This window comes from Anser anser (genome assembly GCF_964211835.1).
Source record: "Anser anser genome assembly, chromosome: 5".
Taxonomy (NCBI): Eukaryota; Metazoa; Chordata; class Aves; order Anseriformes; family Anatidae; genus Anser; species Anser anser.
In genome coordinates, this window is record NC_139725.1 from 1,946,803 (window position 1) to 1,967,933 (window position 21,131).

General features: G+C 40.7%; 1 protein-coding gene across 17 annotated transcripts in view; it reads right to left on the minus strand.

Annotated features, from left to right (window-relative positions):
• MICAL2 (microtubule associated monooxygenase, calponin and LIM domain containing 2) overlaps window positions 1-21,131 on the minus strand; it is a 162,583-nt gene that overhangs the window by 100,997 nt on the left and 40,455 nt on the right. For 16 of the 17 annotated variants that reach the window (XM_083839911.1, XM_083839915.1, XM_083839914.1 and 13 more), the window contains one exon: window positions 867-1,220. In XM_083839911.1, coding sequence (XP_083696037.1) covers window positions 867-1,130 — 264 coding nt within the window. In that variant the 5' untranslated portion in view covers window positions 1,131-1,220. Of the gene's footprint in view, window positions 1-866; window positions 1,221-10,548; window positions 14,565-21,131 lie in introns of those variants that run through there. The other variant, XM_083839913.1, reaches the window with a different exon arrangement.

A 21,131-nucleotide genomic window follows, 5' to 3' on the forward strand; every position in this document is an offset into this window, starting at 1 on the left:
AGACCTTCTTGGAGCAACTTTTAGCTATCATTTCATAGTAAATAAGTGAACTGCTCTCAGACAAAGCTATTAAGAATGATCAGTCACAGAATAGATGGAGTAAGATGGCATGAGCTAAAGCATTTTGTTCCGTTTTAACAAGAGTTATACCAACTTTCAGTAGTCCCCTATCAAAATACAGTATTTTCACGCTCTGCTGAAGAGAAGATCATTTCCTGTCCTTTTCACCACCAAGCAGACCACCTCTTTCAGTAACTACCAAGTACCAATCATCCACACTGTGTTTGCTAAAAAGCATTTACATGCAAGCGTTTAAATCCTTAAATAACGCAGGATTTTCTTTTCCTGTTATTTAGCAACTAGAACCAATGCTAGGTGACAAAGACAGATCTCCCAAAACTCCATGAAGCAGCTTCCAAAGAACAGTTTAGTGCTGTTGAAACACATTTGATCAGCTCTGGTGTCTTACAGCATGCACCAAGCAGCAAATGGGGGAGCCTGCTGACTATGTCGTGACTGACACCTTGCAAAACTCTGTTTAAATGACGCAAGTAGTTCTTGTGAGCCTGAAATGAATGTACGCTATTGACTTACGAGCTTACATCTCATGGCTGATCGACGCTGATGTCTAAAGAGGCACAGAAAACTTGTCTGCTGTGACTGAGGTAGACTGTAAAACAGGGTGCTTTTAGGACTACTCTGACATGCTGTACGTTTCCAGACTAAAAATATCTGAAAGCCTGACAAAATTGTTTGGTATTGGTCACAGTTTCAACAAGTATATTAAGGGGAAACTTTGCTTTTGTAGATAACCGAGTTTAAAAGGTTCTAAATTATGAAATCTAGAAATGACCTTTTCCACTTACCTTAGTGTTCATACAAGATTTTCCACGTTTGTACTCTTTGTGACTTGCTCTTTTATCAAGCTTGTTCCACAAAGCTTTGGCCTTCCATGTGGTTACTCTTGACTTCAGTTTGGTGTAAAAGTTTCTATTGTCCAAAGGATCTAATTCAAGTTGGCGAGTGAGAATATTGAAAGCCTGAATGGTACCTTTGCATGTTGATGCTTGCACAAAGTTTTCAAATATCTGTCCAGCTTGACTGTATTTTTCATCATCGTTTTCCCCCATGTTCTGGAAGAAGTGTTGAAAACGATTAAGCTGGAACTCTCATAGGGTACAGGTAACCAACACTAGCAGGTACTTCCAAGCATGTTATGCCTAGAAAATACAAACATAGGTCATGTTAAAGCAGGTTCTATGAAAAATTAAGCCCGTAAATTGCATATCCAATGCGAATAAAACACAGCATATGACTGTTGGACAACAAGGTACAAAAGGTTAGCAAGGGTATTTAAGATGTGCTACAAATAAACCTACTTGCACTGTCATGACAAGTACTTCATGAAGACTGTTACAAAACTCCTACACACAAGTCTATTTCAAAATCAACCTGCTTCACCTGAAGTCTGAGAATTACCTTAATTTTTATTCAGTGATAAATGCTAGCTAATGGATTAAGAAAAAACAAATGGTCAGATGCTTTTCCTAATCAGAATTTAAGCCACAGCAAGTACATCTCTAGCAACATTTTGGTCTTTAGAATCCTTAGAAATCTGAAGCCAAAAGTCAATGCTATTTTAGGGAATTTTCTCCTGTTGTACAAGCTAGTGGCAAGAGCACAGCTTAGCCAGAGCAATTCAGAACTGGCCCAATCACTTACCACAAGCAAATGCACACAACAGGCTAAGCAGAAACATTATCACAAGGTACACCAGAACTGATGAAACAGTATACAAGTAAACGCAGAGAACTCCCCTTTTTCTAATTCTTGCCAAAATGAGAAATGGTTTGGTGCTGTACTTTATGGAAAGGAATTTTATCTCCACACACTAAAACCCAAGTTATGTGTTTGGAGTCTTACCCTGTCATGTGCTAATGATATAAAGTAATGATGTCTGGCCCACTAAGTTCCACTGGCTTTTCCGAGTAATATGATCACTGTCAAACTGTGCCTCATAGTCCAGATAAATACCCTTACACTCTGTAAAAGCAAAGCTATTCTAAATTAACATAAGTTTGCAAGAACTGAAATACTTTCATTGGGGTACTCCCTCATCCTTCCTTAACCTTGCTCTCAAGTCTCTAATGGGGAGTGTCTTAAAGTCAGCCACAGTCCAAAGAAAATATCCAAGTGGATTTCACATTTTCCAAGAGAATTATTACAGGTTATGTATAAACTTGTTCTCAGAAGAGGGTCTACCTGAATTCAAGTCCTGAGATTTAAGTCATATATTCTTTTTCTTGCTATTAAAGAATTATCTACCAGCCCAAGCAACCAAAAACTAAATCAATGCTTGCCTAACCTCCCACATAATTAGTTATTTTGCTTGGAACATCATCTGTTGGCTGATAGTTTTAGAACAAATAGTTAGAAGTGCCTTTGAAGTTACACTTTTTAACACTGTTCACAAACTACTCATTCTCTGCTCGCATTTCCTTCAAAGAAGAAAAGAGAAAATATAACCAGTATATTTAAGTAACGCAGAGACCTACCGTGTCCATCTTACAATCCTCTAATACAGAAAAATACTATGCAACATATTAAAGAGATTCCATGGGGAGATATAAGGAAGCATTTGGAACACTCACATTCCCTGGCTATGCTCAAAATAAATAACCTTTGTGTGCACATCAGTCTGCTGTTGGTTTGTGGGTAAAACAAATTGGCAATGTTAAGAGTTTGTACATTTTCTTAGAACAAATGTCATGATTAAATATGTAGTGCCAAGAATAAGTCAGGAAATTTTTGTTTTCCCCTCTGAATACTTCATTTATAGTATGCTCCGTGCCCTTTTCTGAAGAGTTTCATGAAGTAAAAGTACAAAAAAGTACAAACATTTTGTATGCTCCAACTTCCAGAAGGTTTAATTTTTCAAGAAACTGAGTGCATTGACTCGAGAGGAGTTGAAGATGTCCAGCACCTCTCCAGGTTCAAGGCCTTGATTAATGAGCACAATCCTCCAACAACTGCATGCTGGCAGGAGGCAGCCTGGCCACCAGGACACATGGGCAAGGGGGTCCGGGTGTGACACTCACCAGTGCTTGGGAAGGCAGAGATACATAGTGGCTTTTGGGTATATAGGTACCCCAGGATTTTAGAACAATTAAAAAAAAAAGATAAAACACTTATTTTATGTAATTTCCATATCTGCTGGAGAGATTTTTAACAAAAAGCCAAAGCATTTTTCTTTTCACTTCAAATAGTTACAAAGAGCTTCTTCCTGACTGTCGAAGTGTCAGTGAAATGCTGCACTATGGACAGTTCAGCCAAGCGTGTGGCAGCCAGATTAGGTTTTCTTCGTGGCTTTAAACTTGCATCGTTATTGCCTCAGCACTACAAGACTTTGACCTAACAGCCATAAAACAATACTTCCTCCCCACTGTTTTCAATAGCTCACCACAAGATTGTTATCATGCTCATGTAACACAAATATCTTTAAAACTCCAGCATAATTGATAAGAGTTCAATCACAAACTCTCAAATTTAATTTCTTTTCTGCACACAGAAAGGAGACTTACAGCCTCAGCTGTTTCCACCCAGCAAGGAAAGGGCCGGGGGGAGCAGGAAGAGAAAAAGCTAAAAAGTAGAGCCATATCTGAAGCAACCTAAAAGGAAAAACAGCAAGTGCCAGGGCTGGTGAAGAGGAGAGAGCCAGCAGGAGCGACTGTGGGCAAAGTGAAGGGCAGGGAAACATTTCTAGCTCGATGCAAGCTAGTGGAAGCATGTGGTGCATAAGCACACAAATGCACACAGCAGGCCTGGGCTTCCCCTGCCTTTCCTCTGGGGGAAGAGAGCAGCCAAGAGACCTTCCCCAGGCTTAAAACTTTCCTCCTTCAACACTGCAAAGCCATGACTGAGGCTGCTTTTGATGGGCATGAAATTTTCTCCACGTGAATTTCCAAAAGGCTCCCATCTTGTCCATACTGAGAAGCAGCAACTCAGCAGACATTTGCTCACCAGCTGAGCATTTCTCCTTGCTGCGTCACAGGTCATGTTCTCCAAAAAAGCCTGTTTGTGGTCAGAATGGCCAGATGACACAGGAGACTCTGGTTACTGGAGTTTCTGGTTTGCTGGAAATACCACTTTTTTTTTTTTTCCGCATTAAGACTGTGTTGACAGAATGACAGAGGAAAATGGTGCTGTAAGGATATGCAACTCATGGAAAAGTATATGCTTTCTTCTGAGGAGTCAGCGGTCTTTCACTGCAGTATTGTGCATAACTCACTAAAAATAATGCAATGAGGACCAGAAGTTGAATGGAGTAATTAACTACGGTAAGTTTTGTGTTCCGTAATCAACTCAAACACTTAAAGTGTAATACATAAGCTGTTTACCTGTAGTGGGAAAAAAGCCAAAGAAAGAAACAAACAGAAGTGTTTGAGGAAAATACAGGAGTTCTTAAGAGGACCATCATTCACCCTTTTTCCTCCCTCACCATACAGATCATTCATGTGATGAAATACAGGTCTGAAAATCTCATCAAGGTGAGTATTGAGGCTGAAACCACAACTTACGCTTGTCAAAGTGTCTGTTGAACTTCTTCTGGAAACACAAACCAAAAATATAGTAAGTTAATCTGAAATTTTACTCAAGTACTGCAATAAAAAATTAGACCACAGAAAAGAAGAGAATTAGAGAGCAGGAAAAAGAACTGTTTGTCTAGATTATTAAGTCAGAACTGAAGCATCCACATGCTTTGGTAGTTTTGGGTTAGATTCACAGCTAACAATAGGTCCCATGCATGATGCATTAAGTGCATATGAGAATTTGGCCTTCTACAGAGCTTCCCATGCTATTAGGAAGCTCTGGAAGGCTCCCAGACACGAGCTGCAGACACTGAGAAGCAGAAGGGTTGCATTTTTATGATAAGTTATCCCTTTCTGCCTCCAGTCAGGGAGGAAACAGGAACATGACATGAGAGAACTTGACAATTGCTGTTCATCCCTGGTGGTTACCCAAGGAGAAAGTTTAAAAAATTGGAGAAAGGACAGAAAGAAAGTGGAAATTAAAACAATGGTGCATGTACAGACATAAATGTATGAAAGCAAATGCCTGCAGTCTTGGCTAATGCTTCCTTTTTGTGGAACAAGCTCTGTTGCTACAGATAATTTTGAGAGTAGCAAACAAAATGTTAGGATAATTTCATGAATTATCACTCCCTAAATTGATGTACAGAGCTAGTTCACACCTGCACATGAAACCCTTCAGCATAATACAGCAAACAAAGTTGACATACAGGAGTCATTAAATGAAAACGACTAACTTTTGACAATAATACCATGGTGAAGCACTTGTCAACAGTGTTTTGAGGCAGTATGCTCTCAAGCTTTGTTTTTTTTTGGAGGCTTAGTTGTCCCATTGGAGAGATAAAGACCACTAATTTTAATTCAAACTTGCAGCACATTCAAGTCCTTCTTTAGTCTCCTAGTGCTCTTTGTCTAATGCTTGAGAACAAGTTCCTCAGGGAGATTGGAAAGGAATTAAATTCCTAGCATTTCAATACTACTAATCCTAATTCTGTTTTCAATACAGCCCTAATTCTGCTATGTTTACTGAGAGCAAATTCTTTTAAGACTAGTTTGGCATGCAGGCTACAATATGTTTACTGTTTGCTTAAGGTTAAAAACATCAACAGGAATGAAAGAGTGGATTCTGCAGCATCTGTAGTAATTGTTTACTTTGGCGCTTCTTCATCATCAGTGAAAACTGCAGTATTTCTGCTCTCTTCCCTAATACAAATGTCTAAAAATCTCAGCATCATTACAGTAAGTGACATTTGCACGTGAAACTGACTGCGTTATGGACCATGTAGGCTTTTCCACTTAGTTTCTACTCACACTACACACTTTGCTTTCATGGTGGCCATTTTAAATACAAATATTTCTATCTGGAGGAAACACAGCTTTTTGGTGGTTTGGTTTCTTCGCATGTTTTCCTGGAATTGACATTATGTGATTCTGGTAACAACTGAACCTCCCTTGTTTTGCTTATAAAACCAGTTAAAACACAAAAAGTACATTTGCCTAAAATACTCATTTTTTATTGGTGACAAAGAGAAAACACATTTCTTGAGATACACAACCCTCACAGAAACATCAATGAACAGAAATCGCTTCTGAACATAGCCTCATGAACAGCCTTTCTATATAAACAGCTAAATTCTTTTTCTGTATTTTTATAAGGAGCTGACTTCCACAGAACTCCTGCAAAATAACTTCTCAAGCCAAGTATGGAATTCAAAACAGTTCCTACCGAGACTCTGTGCCTGTGAACTTACAAGGTTACCGTACACGCTATCAGCTTGTTTTGCCGAAGTCATATGAGACGTTTCAAACAGCCTTCCAAACGTGTGCTGCTGTGCTGATTTAACCTGCTACATCTGGAATCAACCCAGAATATAAAACAGAGCTGGAAGCACTTGCACAAGCACACTAACACTTCGCTGTGAATATTTTTGATGCATACACAGGAAGAATAAAACTAGATGATCTACCAGTAGGATTTGATCTGCCACACAGATTAAGTCACACTGCACACATTTTAAAGTTGAAGACTTTAAAAATACTCCAGTTTATTTCTTGATGTTACTGGTCTGAAGTTTCCAGTTTTACAGTGCAAATATGCTAAATCATTGACAGAAAAATGAGATCAATCCCTTGAGCCTGCAGCTTGCACATGCCTCCATTCATGCAAACATACAGCATTGGCATGGACAAGGCACAGGATGCTGCCCAAGGCCTGCACATGTAATCCCAGAGACGGAAGCTCAAACATCTGCACCTGCTGGTGGGGCCAAAGCCACCCTGCATTTGCTCTCATACAGCCACTCTTGCAATGCAGAATTCTGACAAAATTAAACAGAAAACTTGCAACAGTGTGGGTTGCACCATTCTGCCGCCTGCATGAGAAGTCCTGTCCTAGGAGCATCACTGAAACCCCCTGGGCACTCATTTTGCAGAACACAGGCACAAGTATTTCAAATGAACAACAATGCATATTTTTTCAGGTATCTGTATGCAGCACGTACTCAAACTACTGATCAGAAATACAGATATATGTAAAACTCACTCCTCAAAAAATAATTTCATTTTTTTTTCCTAGCAATGGTGTTATACTACCTATACCACCAGAAACTGCAACTCTAAACTTTTAAGTTAAATGGTTTTGAGGGAAAAAGATTCTCTAGCCCAATTATTATTCTTTGGTGTTAGCACAATGAAGATAGTATATTTATTTTACACAGATTCTGACTTAAATATATTTAAGTGCTGCTTATACCTTTATTATCTGGTTTTAATTCATGTTTTACTCAAAATACAGAACAAAACTATGCAATGTTTAAAGTTACTGTAATGGTAAAAACTTACAAATGTTTTATGATCAATTCTGTTTCCTTGATATTACTGTTTCATATGGTAAACACCTGCAAAACATCCAAGTTGCTGTCCTTCAGCATCTGTTTTATAAACCTTTTTAACTAGACAAAGAGGCATGTTGAAGCACAACGAAAACTCAGCATGTGTGGACGGATCATCTTAAGGCTATTTCAGGCATGCCGCCCATATACAAATACTGAGATCTGAACCAAACAGTAACCTAAGGAGGTTAAAGAATCCTAAAGAATAGACTAAGGAGGCTTAAAGAATCTAAATTTTCTCAAGTAGGAAAGATGTGTGTCCCTGCTGCAAGCTGCGTGGTAACAGTCATTAGCACAAACCTGCTAAAACAAGGGCTGGCTTCTTCCATGGATCTCCAGAAACACCAAGCTTTTATAACCGTCTTACTGGGACCATCAGAAATTACAACAGAGCCTAAAACATGATGATGGGAACACTGTTGCTGCTCTCTGGGCACCATTATGGGGCAGGGGTTAAGGTGAGGTCCCCACCGTACAAGCTAGTAGGTGCTCTTTGCTGGAGCAATTTGTTATTTTGATTCGCCCAGAGCTTGTTCGTCTGATACAGGTTCACAGGCTATGCCCTGAGGTAGGAAAGCAGAAACTCGCATCTCACATCATTTTGGGAAGGATTTAAAAACAAACAAACAAACAAAGCAGAACAAAAAACCCCTTGAGCCTGGGTGCATTAAACCTTGGATGTATTTATCTAGCAAGAGCATCCCCATGCATGTGTTTATACACAAGTGGAGTGCATTCAGATATACTCAAGCTTTTTACACATCGTTACAGCTGAAATCAGCTAAACTTTAGCCTCACAGTCATCCGGGCTTGCCACATACCCTAAAGCTTTCAGGCAGGTGGGTGGACTGGAGAAAAATGTGAACAAGTACACAGTGATGATATTTATCATGAGCAATAATTTATTGCTGATTCCTTATGATGAGTCATTTCCCGTTAAACTACATGTGTGCAAGAAAGAACTTCAATGGCTAGTAAACCAGGACCATACACGCAGGTCACTTCATGTATGCATGAGCTGCACTCAAACATGCAACTTCAGTCATTGACTTAGTTTCTTTGCCTAAAAATTATGCTTTCCTAAACAGAGTTAATAAGCAGGATGGACAGATAATATTTCATGAAACAAAAGTACCAATTACAGGACAGATTGATTTTGCAAGAATTGTTCATTGATCAAAATCAGGTAAAAACCTAATCCTCAGGATCTGGTTCTGTTTTCTTCATACCATCGCCTTTATACCTTGTTATTTTCATATGCACCAGTCTCCTCTGTAAGGCACAGTGAAGATTACCAGAATTTTAACAGTCACAGAGAACCATAACATTTGGATGAATATACATTTCAGAGAATTTAGTTGGCCAAGATTAATGCACACCTAAGGGTCACACATTGCTTCGTGAGTTTTCTAGATAGACAGTTAAACACAGAAGTATTCAGCTTGATGGGTTTTCGTTGTTGCTGTTTTGTTTGCTTGTTTTTAAGACAGCAGCTTACAGTGAGTATTTAAAAACTTATTTCTAACGGGGTGGTAAAAGGTCTATTAAAGGGTCCCAAGTTTCCATATGGTAAATATCTTCACAGAAAACTTTAGGTGATTAAGCCACATTCATTAGGGGGTTAATGTTATACATAAACAAGATACTAAAACCTCACTCTTGTTTAGACTGGTTACAAGAAAGAACATTTTTCAGCGCTGCTGTAGTAGATTAGAAACACAATATAAACAACAGTAGAAAGTTTATGCTGATGTTTTTCCTAGGTCGGCATCACAAGAAAGAAAGAAGTATGCCATAAGGAATTTAACATCAGCCAGCAAGTAAGCACACCTCTCAAGAAAAAGCGCCTGTTACTCAAGTTAAATGATGTTATGAGAGAACTGCCAGTGAAAACAGTTAAGTGGACAAACTTTAAGCTCTTTGCAAATCCTGCCTTGTTTTTCCCGTGATGACACAATTTCAAGCTCACACACTAGAACAGCTGAGGTATAACAACTTAGCACAGAACAGGCAGCGGGTTGGATGGTTAATCAGCACAAGATTTTCCACTTTAAGTAGGATGCTAGGACAGGGGTCTGACAGCTTCAGACAGCGAGTAAGTTTACCGTTCAGCTACTGTAGTCACGTTCAGCAGGGAGGCGGCACAGCCAAGCGTGCTGAGCAGGGGTGCAGGGGATGCAGAGGGAGCTCCCATGCCACTCAGTGCTGCACAGCCGCTGCACCGCACTCCCACTCGCAGCCCCGCATCCTCCTCTCTGCTCCTCACCTCCAAGCCACAGGGAAAACTCTGATAGCACAACTGTGTCTGAGAAGCATGAAAAAAATGCATACCCACCAGCTGACAGAGCCAGGTCAGCGAAATCCCTGGTGTAGATGCAGCTATACCAACAAAACTGAGCCACATTTAGCAGCAGTGGTTCCTCTAATAGAGCTTTCCGTTTGTACGCAAGGAGACGTAATTACGGAGGTAAATACACCACGAAAAAAAAAAACAAATGCATGGACCAGGAAGAAGCAGACTCTTAGTCAGCAGTCATGGAAATCATCTCACTTTGAGAACAGGGATAATCCAGAAGGACGGGGCAGTGAGATGGGCTGTGAGCTCACACAGCAGTGCCCGAGGTGGTGCTGCCACATGTCCAGCACTTCTCCCAAGCAGAGAGCATGGGGCGAAGGGGCCACCGGCCTCCACAACTTACTGCTTGCTCCTGTGGGAGCCCCACGTGCCCAGACACAGCTGTCCCCTTCCTGGGGCCACTCTCAGCCCAGGGGACTACAGGGTAGACAAAGGCAATCAGCACTGCTGCTCAGACTGAATTGCCCAAAGACATTCTCTGGAGAGACCAGAAAGTGCCTTGCAGTGAGGGAGCAGAGAGCAGGGGATATCACAGTGAGACTGTCTTTTGTTTCCTCTTGGGATTTCTGTGAGAAAGGAAATAACTGTTTTTTTTTTCTGTTTTTTTTTTTTTTTAAACCGAAACCATGAAGTGATAGCTATGCTGAAGCAAACTGCCCAGGGTTTGTCTGGGGGAAAAGAGGGAGGAAAAAGAAAGGCACCAACAGAATACCTTCAAAAAACTCTCAGGAGTACATTGCAGAGTGTGGATCTCTGGTTCATGCGTCTTCTCTCCAGTACATTTCCCTCTCATTACTGGGGCTGCGGCAATTACCCAGGAGCTGAACAGGGGGGAAGAAACAGTGCAAGAGCTGCAAGACACCAAGGGCTGCAGGCCTCAGTAATTCATTTGGCAGAGCTGCCCTCATCTGTAGACATCAGACTTTCAGATCAGTAACCAGAATTAATCCACTGAAAACATAGATGGTACTGCACTGCCAATCATCAAAGAAATAAAACATTCTGAGCAATATTTTCATATGTATATATACACTCACTTTTAGGAACCACGTTCAGCTGTTATCATTTGTAAATGCAAGCTAGCACACACTACTTCCTATGGCTTATAAGGGTATTAAGATGATCATGTTGCTCTGAAATCTATGGGAACTGCAATTAAGCTAGAGAAATAAAAAAATAACAACAGCAAACTAGTTTTGAGTTGCAGCTGATAGGCTCCTTGGCTAGAATACTGTCAGGTCACCACCAAATACCAGCCACTGATCAACACTGGAAACTGTGAAGAAGCACCCAGAGAAGTCAGCCAGAGGGTGGTGGAAAACCAGAAAATTTAGGTTGGACACCAAACTATGCTCTAGGGGACATTTACATGAGAAGACAAAAAAAGAAAATTTACTTGGATCACTTAATGAATGTTTTCTTTTTCTGGTCCTTGTAAGCTGGACCCACAGTTACCAGAATAGATCAGAAAAGACATTGCTTCTCAAAGTAGAAGCAATATTTTTGGAAGAAAATATAAAGTACAATTTCTACCATCTCCCAAAAACTGAAGAAAAACAAAGTACAAACAAACTGACAAAAAAAAAATCAGATCCCAAGAGTTAAAAAAAACATCATCCATTTCTGCTGCAGAACAACCTTCTCAAACCAACAAAATACATCTCAAAACATTATTTGGGAGGAAATCCATCAGGAAATAAAATAACAGTGGTAATAAAATGTTAGAATCAATCCCTTCAAAAAAGCTTTGAGGACAGAATATAATTAAGCAATATCAGAAGAGATGACGAATATATCATTGTTTTCACAAGGCAAGCTGAGAAACGGTCAGTTAGAATTAAATTAGGATTCATCTTCTCCAGTGCAGAAAAGTATAACTAGAACATGTGAAACACCAAAAGAGCATTTAATAGTAATTGTTCATCATATACATTGTAAAGACCTGTTCCAAAGGTCTGAGGTTTAAACTTTGTCCTATGAACAGTAGTGAAGATCAACAACAGTGGATGCATCTTCTTAGGCTTAAATATGTAGAAGATGACTAATGAAAAGTCTGACGATAACATTTGTTATTACAGTTCTTTCATAGATAGCTCAAACTACTTTAATATTGCCCAACTTTTAGCGACTAACCAAGAAAAGAGAGAACAGACTGTCAGATAAAAGAGGCAGAGAAACAATTTTGGATATAACATACAAAGGAAATACGGTGAAGTTCTTAACTTTACAACTATGATTAAAAAAACACACACAAACATATTCAGTACTGAGACTGCAACATTCATTGGCTTGAACTTGTATCTGGTTACACATCAGCATAGATTTCTCCCTCTCTTCTGCATACAGGTAAGCAGTATGGCTTTTATTTCACTGAAATGCACAAACAGATCTTTATCTAACCTCAAGGTATCATGCTTTAGTTCACTGGGAATAGACCTAGCTAATGCCCTGATACAGCGGGTGCCTTACTATTGTGGTTGAGTATTAACACAACCAGTGCCCCAAGAGCAATACTGCACAACCCAGCATGGATTTCGTTGCAGCATCTTTCAAAAGGACATCACTACACAGGGCTCCGAGTGCTCATAAACCCAGGAGAACAGCACAGACAGCCTTCACTTGTGCTGCACTTTCTTAGCTTTTTAATTACAGACTGCAGTGATCGGTGTTTGGCATCTCACTCTGCCACTGCCATACCAAGCCTGCCTTCTGGACTCAGGATTGGCACACAGGTGGCTGATGATGAAGAGGTGCAGACAGAACAGGGTGGATCCACGTTTGGAGCAGCCCCAATTCTGTTGTCCCTCCCTTCACAGCACAGCGATGGATGCTGGTGAGGATGGGCAGCTGAAGGACCCCATTTAACACTACTCACTTCACTACTCTGCTGCAAAGAAAACCCACGCTAACAGAAAAACCCCTAAAGATCATTTACCACTTTGTGAAGCATTGATGGACTGGGGGGGGATGATATATACAAATAACAAGAGAACTTTAGAGGTACTGTCAGACACTTTTTGCTTTCCAGCTTAGACTTTAAAAAAAAAAAACCACCACAGATACACAAAATGTTTTGTTTCAAACAGTTGCTTGGATTACTAAAGGCAATGAGCAAGTGATAAACAGCATGAAGTGAAGATGCCCTCTGAAGTAAAAGCTGAACCATGACGAAATGTAAAATTGCAGCATTTCCCCTTTCAGTTTTGAACTGAAGTTAAAAACAGGTTTTTCAGTATACACTGCACCCAAAGGCACGTGATCACAATTCTGGTTCAGGTATTGTGCACTTACTGCATGGGGAGGGGGGGAGCACACGCAGTTGGCACACCAGGACCAAAAGGTATAATTTGCACAGTATGAGCTCACTCCCCTCAAAAAAGAGAGTAAGCATACAAGCTAAACCTCAAATTAAACCATCTGTAAGGAAGAAGTATAGGACAAGTTTAAAATGAGCTTATATCAGCTCTGAAAGCAGTATGTTCAAGGAACGGTGCTTCCTTTTGCATGTAAGTCACACTACAGCGGAATACTATCTGAACAAAAACTCTCAAACCAGTAGCCAAAGGAGAAAAATAAAATTTGAAAAGCACAGTAGTATGAAAAAAGCTTACATAGGAGTCAAGAGACTTCCATAATGCATTTCTACATCAGAAGCCCTTGCAAAAAGCAGCCAGGAAGTGACTGCAACAGTCACAAATCCATTTCTTTAAGGTATAGCATGTGAGTTTTCACCCATGCCCTCCTTCCTGCCCAGCACAGATCGGCATCAACTCCATTAAGTTCAAATGCTCCAGCTCCCCTGTGCACAGATTAACACAGCAAAGGTTTTGAACATCAGTGCCTCCTTGGTGGTGTTTCTGGCAGCTAGGAGGATGAGAGGGTTTTCAGACCTCATGTTTCTATCAAAGCTAGACTGAGCTCAAATTCTTCACTGATGCTATCAACTTCAGGGAGTTCCTTTCAGACGAGGTCTATCAGACATACTGCCGTCTGCATCAAGAGAAAACTGGCTCCTTTCTAGCCAGATTAACCTGCTACCTTAAACTGCCACATTTAAAACTACATACATGCACACCCAAGGATATTTTACAGTGCTTGTGCTTGCGAGTGCACATCCCAGGGCTCCTGCTGCCACTAATGATGTGAAGCCTTTCAGGAAAACTTGTTTGTCGTATTTCGCACGATGTTGTATATGTGCTCCGTGACCCAAAGTCCTCCCACCGCATCACCTATAGTTGGGGCTCTCTCATCTCTGCCCGTTGCTGACCACCAGTCCCGGCTGTGACCTGCGCACTGCTTCTGTGGGAGCAGCACAAGCACTCCCAGAAAAAATTCAAAACAACCGAGTGCTTGCTTATCAGATGCCCTAAGGCAGCAAGTCAGTCTTGTCCAGAACAGTTTATTCCTAGTTTTCTGTGATGGACATAGAGAACTTTTCAGTTATTTGTACCAGTGGGAAAAATAAGCTTAAGATTCTATACATTTGCATTAAGTAAGGAGACTAAAGGAAACTATAAAGAAGTTACAGATGCTAAGTTACTTCAGTGGCCACTACAATCTCTCCTGTTGTTGCCCGTAGAATGTGCACATGAAACGCTGCTTTGAATACATAAAGCTGGTCTAAGAGAATATTGTGGGGAAAAAAGTGCAGAAGGCACTTCATTGGCTTCCTAACATCCAGTGTATCAAATAATTGTGAATCAACTTCTATAGAACATATTTCTCCGAGGCATCTTGGCAGTGTACAGCAAGGCACAGACAACTCACCTTGGTATTTTCAGATCAGATTGTATTCCACACAGGTCAGTACATAAAACAGGCAAAAAGCACCCTTTCTTCCTAAAATCAGAAGTTTTGTGCAGGCCCCTGGCAGCCCAACTTCCAGCAGCTGGGGCAGCTGCGCTTATTTGATTACCCCTTTACCTTAGGGCAGACCTGTACGGGCAGGGCTGCTCCAGAGCTGCCATGTCTCACAGCACTCTGGCAAAGGTCTATTAATTAGAGGTCTTAACCAGCAGGTTAAAAGGTCAGGTTTGAGGACTGGTAAATCTGCTTACGGCACACACCCAACAGGCGGGGCCAGCAATCTTACCCAAGGACCTTCAGCACAGCCACTACTAACCTGCCTCCAGTTCTCTGGATCTACAAAACACCCGAGCAGGCAGGAGAAGTGCACTGTGCTTGCAGGTGCTGCCTTTACAGAGGAGTCCCTCAGCCCCTGACAGCCTGCCGTACCCTAATAGGCACAAATACTTCCCGTGGTAAGAGGCATAAAAAACCCAGCATGCTTCCAGTTCCCCACAGAAAACCCAGATTGTTAGCAACAGGTACCAACACAGCTATAACAGGAGTTCCCAAATGAATTTCACCTCATTTTTGCCTACAAACTATTTTTTGATCCCTACAAGGTTGCTCACCCACGTATCTCATGGCATAAGGCTGAAATTTTACTGCTGGAATTTTTATCCCAAGTGGTAGGAATATAATCTAGACTATAGACTTAGAGGAGAAAAAAATAATGGGAAGAGGAACAGGTAAAGGCAAAAGATCTGAATGAGCAAGTAAAATACAACTTTGGTGGAAGAAAAATATCTTTGGTGCAAGTCTCGCTGCCACTTCCTTGCTTACAGAAAGTCCCTACAGCTGCTGTTAACTGACACTGATGAAAACCTTCAGGTCAAAGCACCTTGAGTGAAATTTTTAAACATGTTCTACAAGAAGAAAGTTCAGCTGCTTCAACCTTTCCAATGCTAAGGGGTGGTGATCATTACACTGTGCCACTGCTATAAAACGAATGCAGTCATCTACAGTTGCACCAGAGATGGCTCTGCTGAAAATAGGGGAGGGACTGCACCTGCTGGGGCGTGCCAGGTGAAACTTCTCGGCATCACAGCATATGACTATGCATGTATTCTGGTACATCAGTACTCAACCACCACTGTGAAAATAAAAGGTAATTTCTCCTTATCTCACCCCCGCCCCTAAAACACAACAAAAAAAGTTATCTGTATGAAAAGAGACAGAACACTGCAAATGATGTTTAAGAAAACTTAACAGGAAAAAAACCAACATCCACCACTCTACTTTGTAGAAGTTCCAGTAATTCTCTCTTTCTCACATGCATTTTCAATAAATTTCGCATGGGGGTTAACATATTGGCTATAGGATAGACAGGTAGGTAGATAGACAAGGAAAGCCTTCACATTCTTTGTTTATCCATACGTTACTTCAGTAGAGCCAATAAAACTGAAAAGAAGTCATCCACAGGCTTTGTGATCTAGGAGAGTGAGAAGTTTGTCACAGACCAATACTTACTTCTTGTATGCAAATGCAGACCTGCTGCACTATGTATGACATTCATTTATTTACCTTAGAAATCAGTGAACTAACAGTGACACTTAAATCATTATATAGCTATTTTCCAGATTATATTGGTAGTTATATTAGCTTGAGGTTTCAAATGAGCCGGATCACCTTAGGCACAAGTATCCTCTTAAGGCTACATCAGTCATCTCCCACTGAATGTTTTACTTGTCAAAGAACCCACATTTTACCTCAAAGAGCAAAAGAGTTTCATATCAACATGGTTTTGTAGAACTATCTGCTTTACCTGGCCACCTGAAGGATGCATATAAATCCGTTAGAAAAAGCTGAGTCAAGAAGCTATCAAACAGTGCTAATTCATTTGTGTACTTTGCTGCCAGGTTGAACGTTGGAGGTACCTTATATAACAACACATAGAGGTGTCTCACCCTCCTCTGAAATAGCTATGCAATTCCTTTTGTTCCGTACCAATGCATGATGAATACAGTAAATGGGAGACAAACATTTTGACTCCATAACTGAGATTGAAGATGCTCCTACACACAAGTTACTAATCATTAAGTCAGGTAGTAGCTAAAGAAGCAGCTATACGTACGTTCAGTTGTGTGTATTTAAATGCATGCACAAAAAAGCCTTAAGATATGACCAAACTACTGCATATGTCAAGAAAAACATTAAAAACATTACTGGATCCTCTACACTCATGTATTAAGGAAACAATCACAGCTCCTTCCTCAGCAAAAAAGGAAATGCAAAGAAAATAATATTCCACTTTGCATTTTTACATAGACAAGTATAAGCTGAAGACCTTGCAGATCTCCTTTCCAACATAAATACAGAGAGGAAAACTCTCCATTGTAGAGATCCATCCCCAGACAAGAAGTAAACCCTGACAGCAGCCTTCTGTCCAAGCAAAGGGCCAGCACCCACCTCTGCTGCCCACACCCAGGCCTCTGCCAAGCTCTTGGGTACACCACGGCTCCCCTTTCCCATTCCAGCACCTGCTGCTTTGCATCTCCCACAGCCCCCTTCCTCTTAGGACTGCCATCAGGCTCAGGACACCATAATTCAGCGTCAGAGTGCCCAACTGCCTGCAGTCAGCATCCTGCTGAGTCCACCTGCAGGGGAGAAGCGGTGCTCCTGACAGTACAAAGCCACCCCCCTCTGCATGCTATTCCATGTTTATCTTCACAACTGAGATATGAAGTAGTCATTAAAATTACTCCCCAGAGAATATTAAAGGCTCCTCAGTAGGCACAAAGGCAGGTTGGCCTAGAGCATATTAACCTCTTTTCCTGTCTCCTTATCTAAGTATCAAAGTCACAAAACGCAGCTGAGCTGTAGCACTCATTGTGTCTTACTGTGCCGTGCAGAGCAGCTCCGCAGTATGTGTGGGGGATATTACTCACCACCCCGCTGCTGCAGTTTCATCTCAGATACCTACTCCTAAATATATACCAGGTACACAGGACAAGGCCCAGCACTTCAGTAAATATTTGGCACGTTGTCTCAAATTACCTTTGACACACAGGGTTATTTATACATCATGGCACACTGCATGCCTCTGTGACAAGATAGCATCACATAATACTGTATGTCAGGAATGCAAGCAACAGATTTAAGCCAATCCCCGCTTCAAGACACTTTTACTAGGAGGCCCGTCACAAACTGAGTAATATCCGTTTTATACACTGAAAAATGTATGCTATTCATTTCCAGGAAATAAAGTCAACCACCCTAATCCTTCCCCCCTCTTATATACATCCCCATCAGAACAACAGAAAGATGTTTCTTCTGTCTTAATAGGCTCGTTATTGGGACATACTGAGTCCTTTACACAAGACTTATTCTTCCTAATGCATTTGCTAGGACACCTAATGTTGACTCGGTGCAAGGGCAATGTTTCAAAGAGTAATTACAGCAAGAGGTATTTGGTTACACACACTCACTATTGGCTTTGAATATGCACCAATAGTTCATATTTACGGAGCTTGTTTCCAAGCCTTAAACATGTGCACATTTCTGATATTCATTCAACCACATTAATGTTCTGAATACAAATACCAAACAGGAGTGTCAGCTGTTTTTTTTCTTTAATCCATAGATAGAAATGGAAGGAGCCTTCGTTTTGCATTCATCTTATGAAGCAACACCATGAAATCTGAAAAATGGCTCCATAATTCAGTATCTGCTGTCCCTACAGCTGTGCAATTATCTAAACAATTTTCTGAAGTGATAGCAATAAAGCACATGTGACAACCACAGGAATTCGTAGCACTCTCTGAAAGGGGAAAACCTAACACAGAGAGAAGGGTATGAGTTTGGATCTGAGAGAACACTCGTTCACATATATTCACAAATCTTCTCCTGCTCTGCTCAGACTGCAACTTAAAATTATTCCCCATCTCAGCACAAGGTGACACAGCATGAAGAAAATCCGTAATAAAAAGCCTGACAACAAGCACATACAATAGATACAATAAATGACCCTCTACAAAAGGAAGCCGATATCAAGAGTAAGAAGAAAACAACAACTACTTACTACCTTGTAAAGTTCATTAAGGGTAATGTTTAACCAGAGGGGCTTTTTTTCAGCTGGAAAGAGTGTCAGCAGAGAAGACTGCATTACATTGCAAGATGAACTTCTAGCTTGCATTTAGCAACTGCCTTCAGAGACCGCATTTGTTTCTCTAAATCCATCTGTGCTGATCCCTGTGCACACAGGTCTAAAGGACAAGACTATTGCACATCCCTAACGCTGCTAACAGATGGGACTCACCTCAGCCAGTAACACGGATTACAGTTATTGCAATACACTCAATCTTTTAGATACAGTAAGAATTTCACTATCTGCCAAACACAAGTCTTCTCAAAGATCGAGGGGAAAACAAGCATCTCCTGCTCCAGCTTTTGTTGTTATTATTTTTCTTGAATGGTTAATGATTTGTAGCTGGACTTCTTCATATTTGATTTGAAGATGGTGGATTACAAAGGAACATCTTGGAAGATTTAAAAACCTTCCAACTGGCTATTGGAATTGACTATTCAAGTAAGACAACAGCAAAATATGTTATCTAAACTAAGGAGCATTTTGATGCACTTAGTCTTTCAAAAGTAACACAATACTTAAAAACAACCCTCTGTCTTCTGCAAATTTTATGGATATGTGATACAATTACAGTAAGACCATTTAAAGTTGGTTAAAAACATACCCTCGTATTCCCAACAACAACAAAAAAAAAACAACACATGGCTTTGGAAATTCTATTTTGATGCCTGGCTATGTCAGTTACACAGAAGGATAAACTGCAACACCCCCCTAGGCATTACTGCAGTCTACACAGGCAATAAGCTGTAGGCTTAAAAGGTCTGAGAAGGGTTTATCATGGACTAACAGATCCGAAGAACCTGCTTTTTAAGAAGCCAAATCTCTGTAACACACATTTAGACACACATCTAAATCGGTGAAAGCCGCTTGATTGAATGTAGCAAGTAAAGTAACCACTGGCATTATTTGTCCAAACCAATGCTAATGTTGGTGATAAGAACAAAAATTTAAATCTAATCTTAATATTCCCAACACAATTCAATTAAACCATCTGTCTGAAGGAGTCAGACCCAAAATAGCTAGCTTTTGAAGACCAATTAACAAAATGTAGCAAGGTTCCAGGTGTAGGAAAAGTGTAGCAAAGAGCCAGGTAGGTCATCTCTGAAGACATGGGTTGTCTTCAGAATGATTCCCTTCTCACAAGGTCTTACCATTACATCTCTAAGATGGGGGAAAAAAAAAAAAAAAGAATAAATGAACACAAGTTCAGACTTTCCTCCTAGTTGCATCTGAGTTACCAGGACACTGAAATAAACACAATCAGAACTTGAACTGAACATGAGCTAGGGCAGTAACATCCATCATAATTTGTGTCGTGGTAGGATCCACCTTTCTGACAAGGAACTGGGCTTCCTCCCCCTGCCTCACACATTAGATTGCCCCCGAACATTTAGAGGAGAAAACAAAACAAAATCCCTCACTAAATAGCAGTCTGGAGCACAAAAAGGGCTTGATAGCATACACAGCTCAGATTTAAACCCAAGGCAGATTTTTTTTCCTTTCATGGAACTAAGAGTCTAAATATGACTAAAGATCATTTTAGGGATGTTTTCACTTGCTTGTAAATGCAACTATGCATAGATGAAAGAATCATTCTTAGTCATCTTCTCCACGTCAAAAATAAACCCAGCAATTTCCAGAATGTGTCACAATACAATATTAACTGGGTATCTGCAGTCACTGAACCAGTGGATGCTTAATAGCCTTAATTTAGAATATCTCTATTTTCTGGAAACAGGCTAGTGTATGGTGCTGGAATACCCCGAACTACTAATACCACTTCTGAAGGAGTCAATCTGGCAGCATAAACACCTCTAAAACTGGTCCTAGTGACAAGCAAACCAAACAGCATGCCCTCCCTTAGCAGCCAGGGTGCCAGACGCAGAGCAGAGGCTGCATTTTTCAAATTTATGGCAAGTACACGAGGACTCTTCAAACAGAAAGCTTGAAAAGCTGCATCAAAGAAACAATTTGCTCACGTATGCTGTAAATGTATATTATACAAGTACACGTGTATTATACATATATATATGCGTGCCAGGCTGCCTGTAAAGACACACAGAGCAACCCCTCAGCCTTCCTGTAGCTCACTCACCCTGGATGCAAGACACAAGTAAGCTGAGAAAACAGAAGTACCATACAGGAAGGCAGACCTCAATTTCAGTCACCTGACAACGATATCATTTTTAAGGGAAACAAAATACATCATGCTCCTCAGAAGCAAAGCCTCTTCCACTAGAAAGCTAGTTTTCCTGCTGACACCAGGGGAATCAAACTAAGAGGAAGGACTCCTGAGGAACAGATACACGTTACCAAGGACTCACAACAAATGTTACAGCCACGTGGAAGAGTCCCAGTGGGAA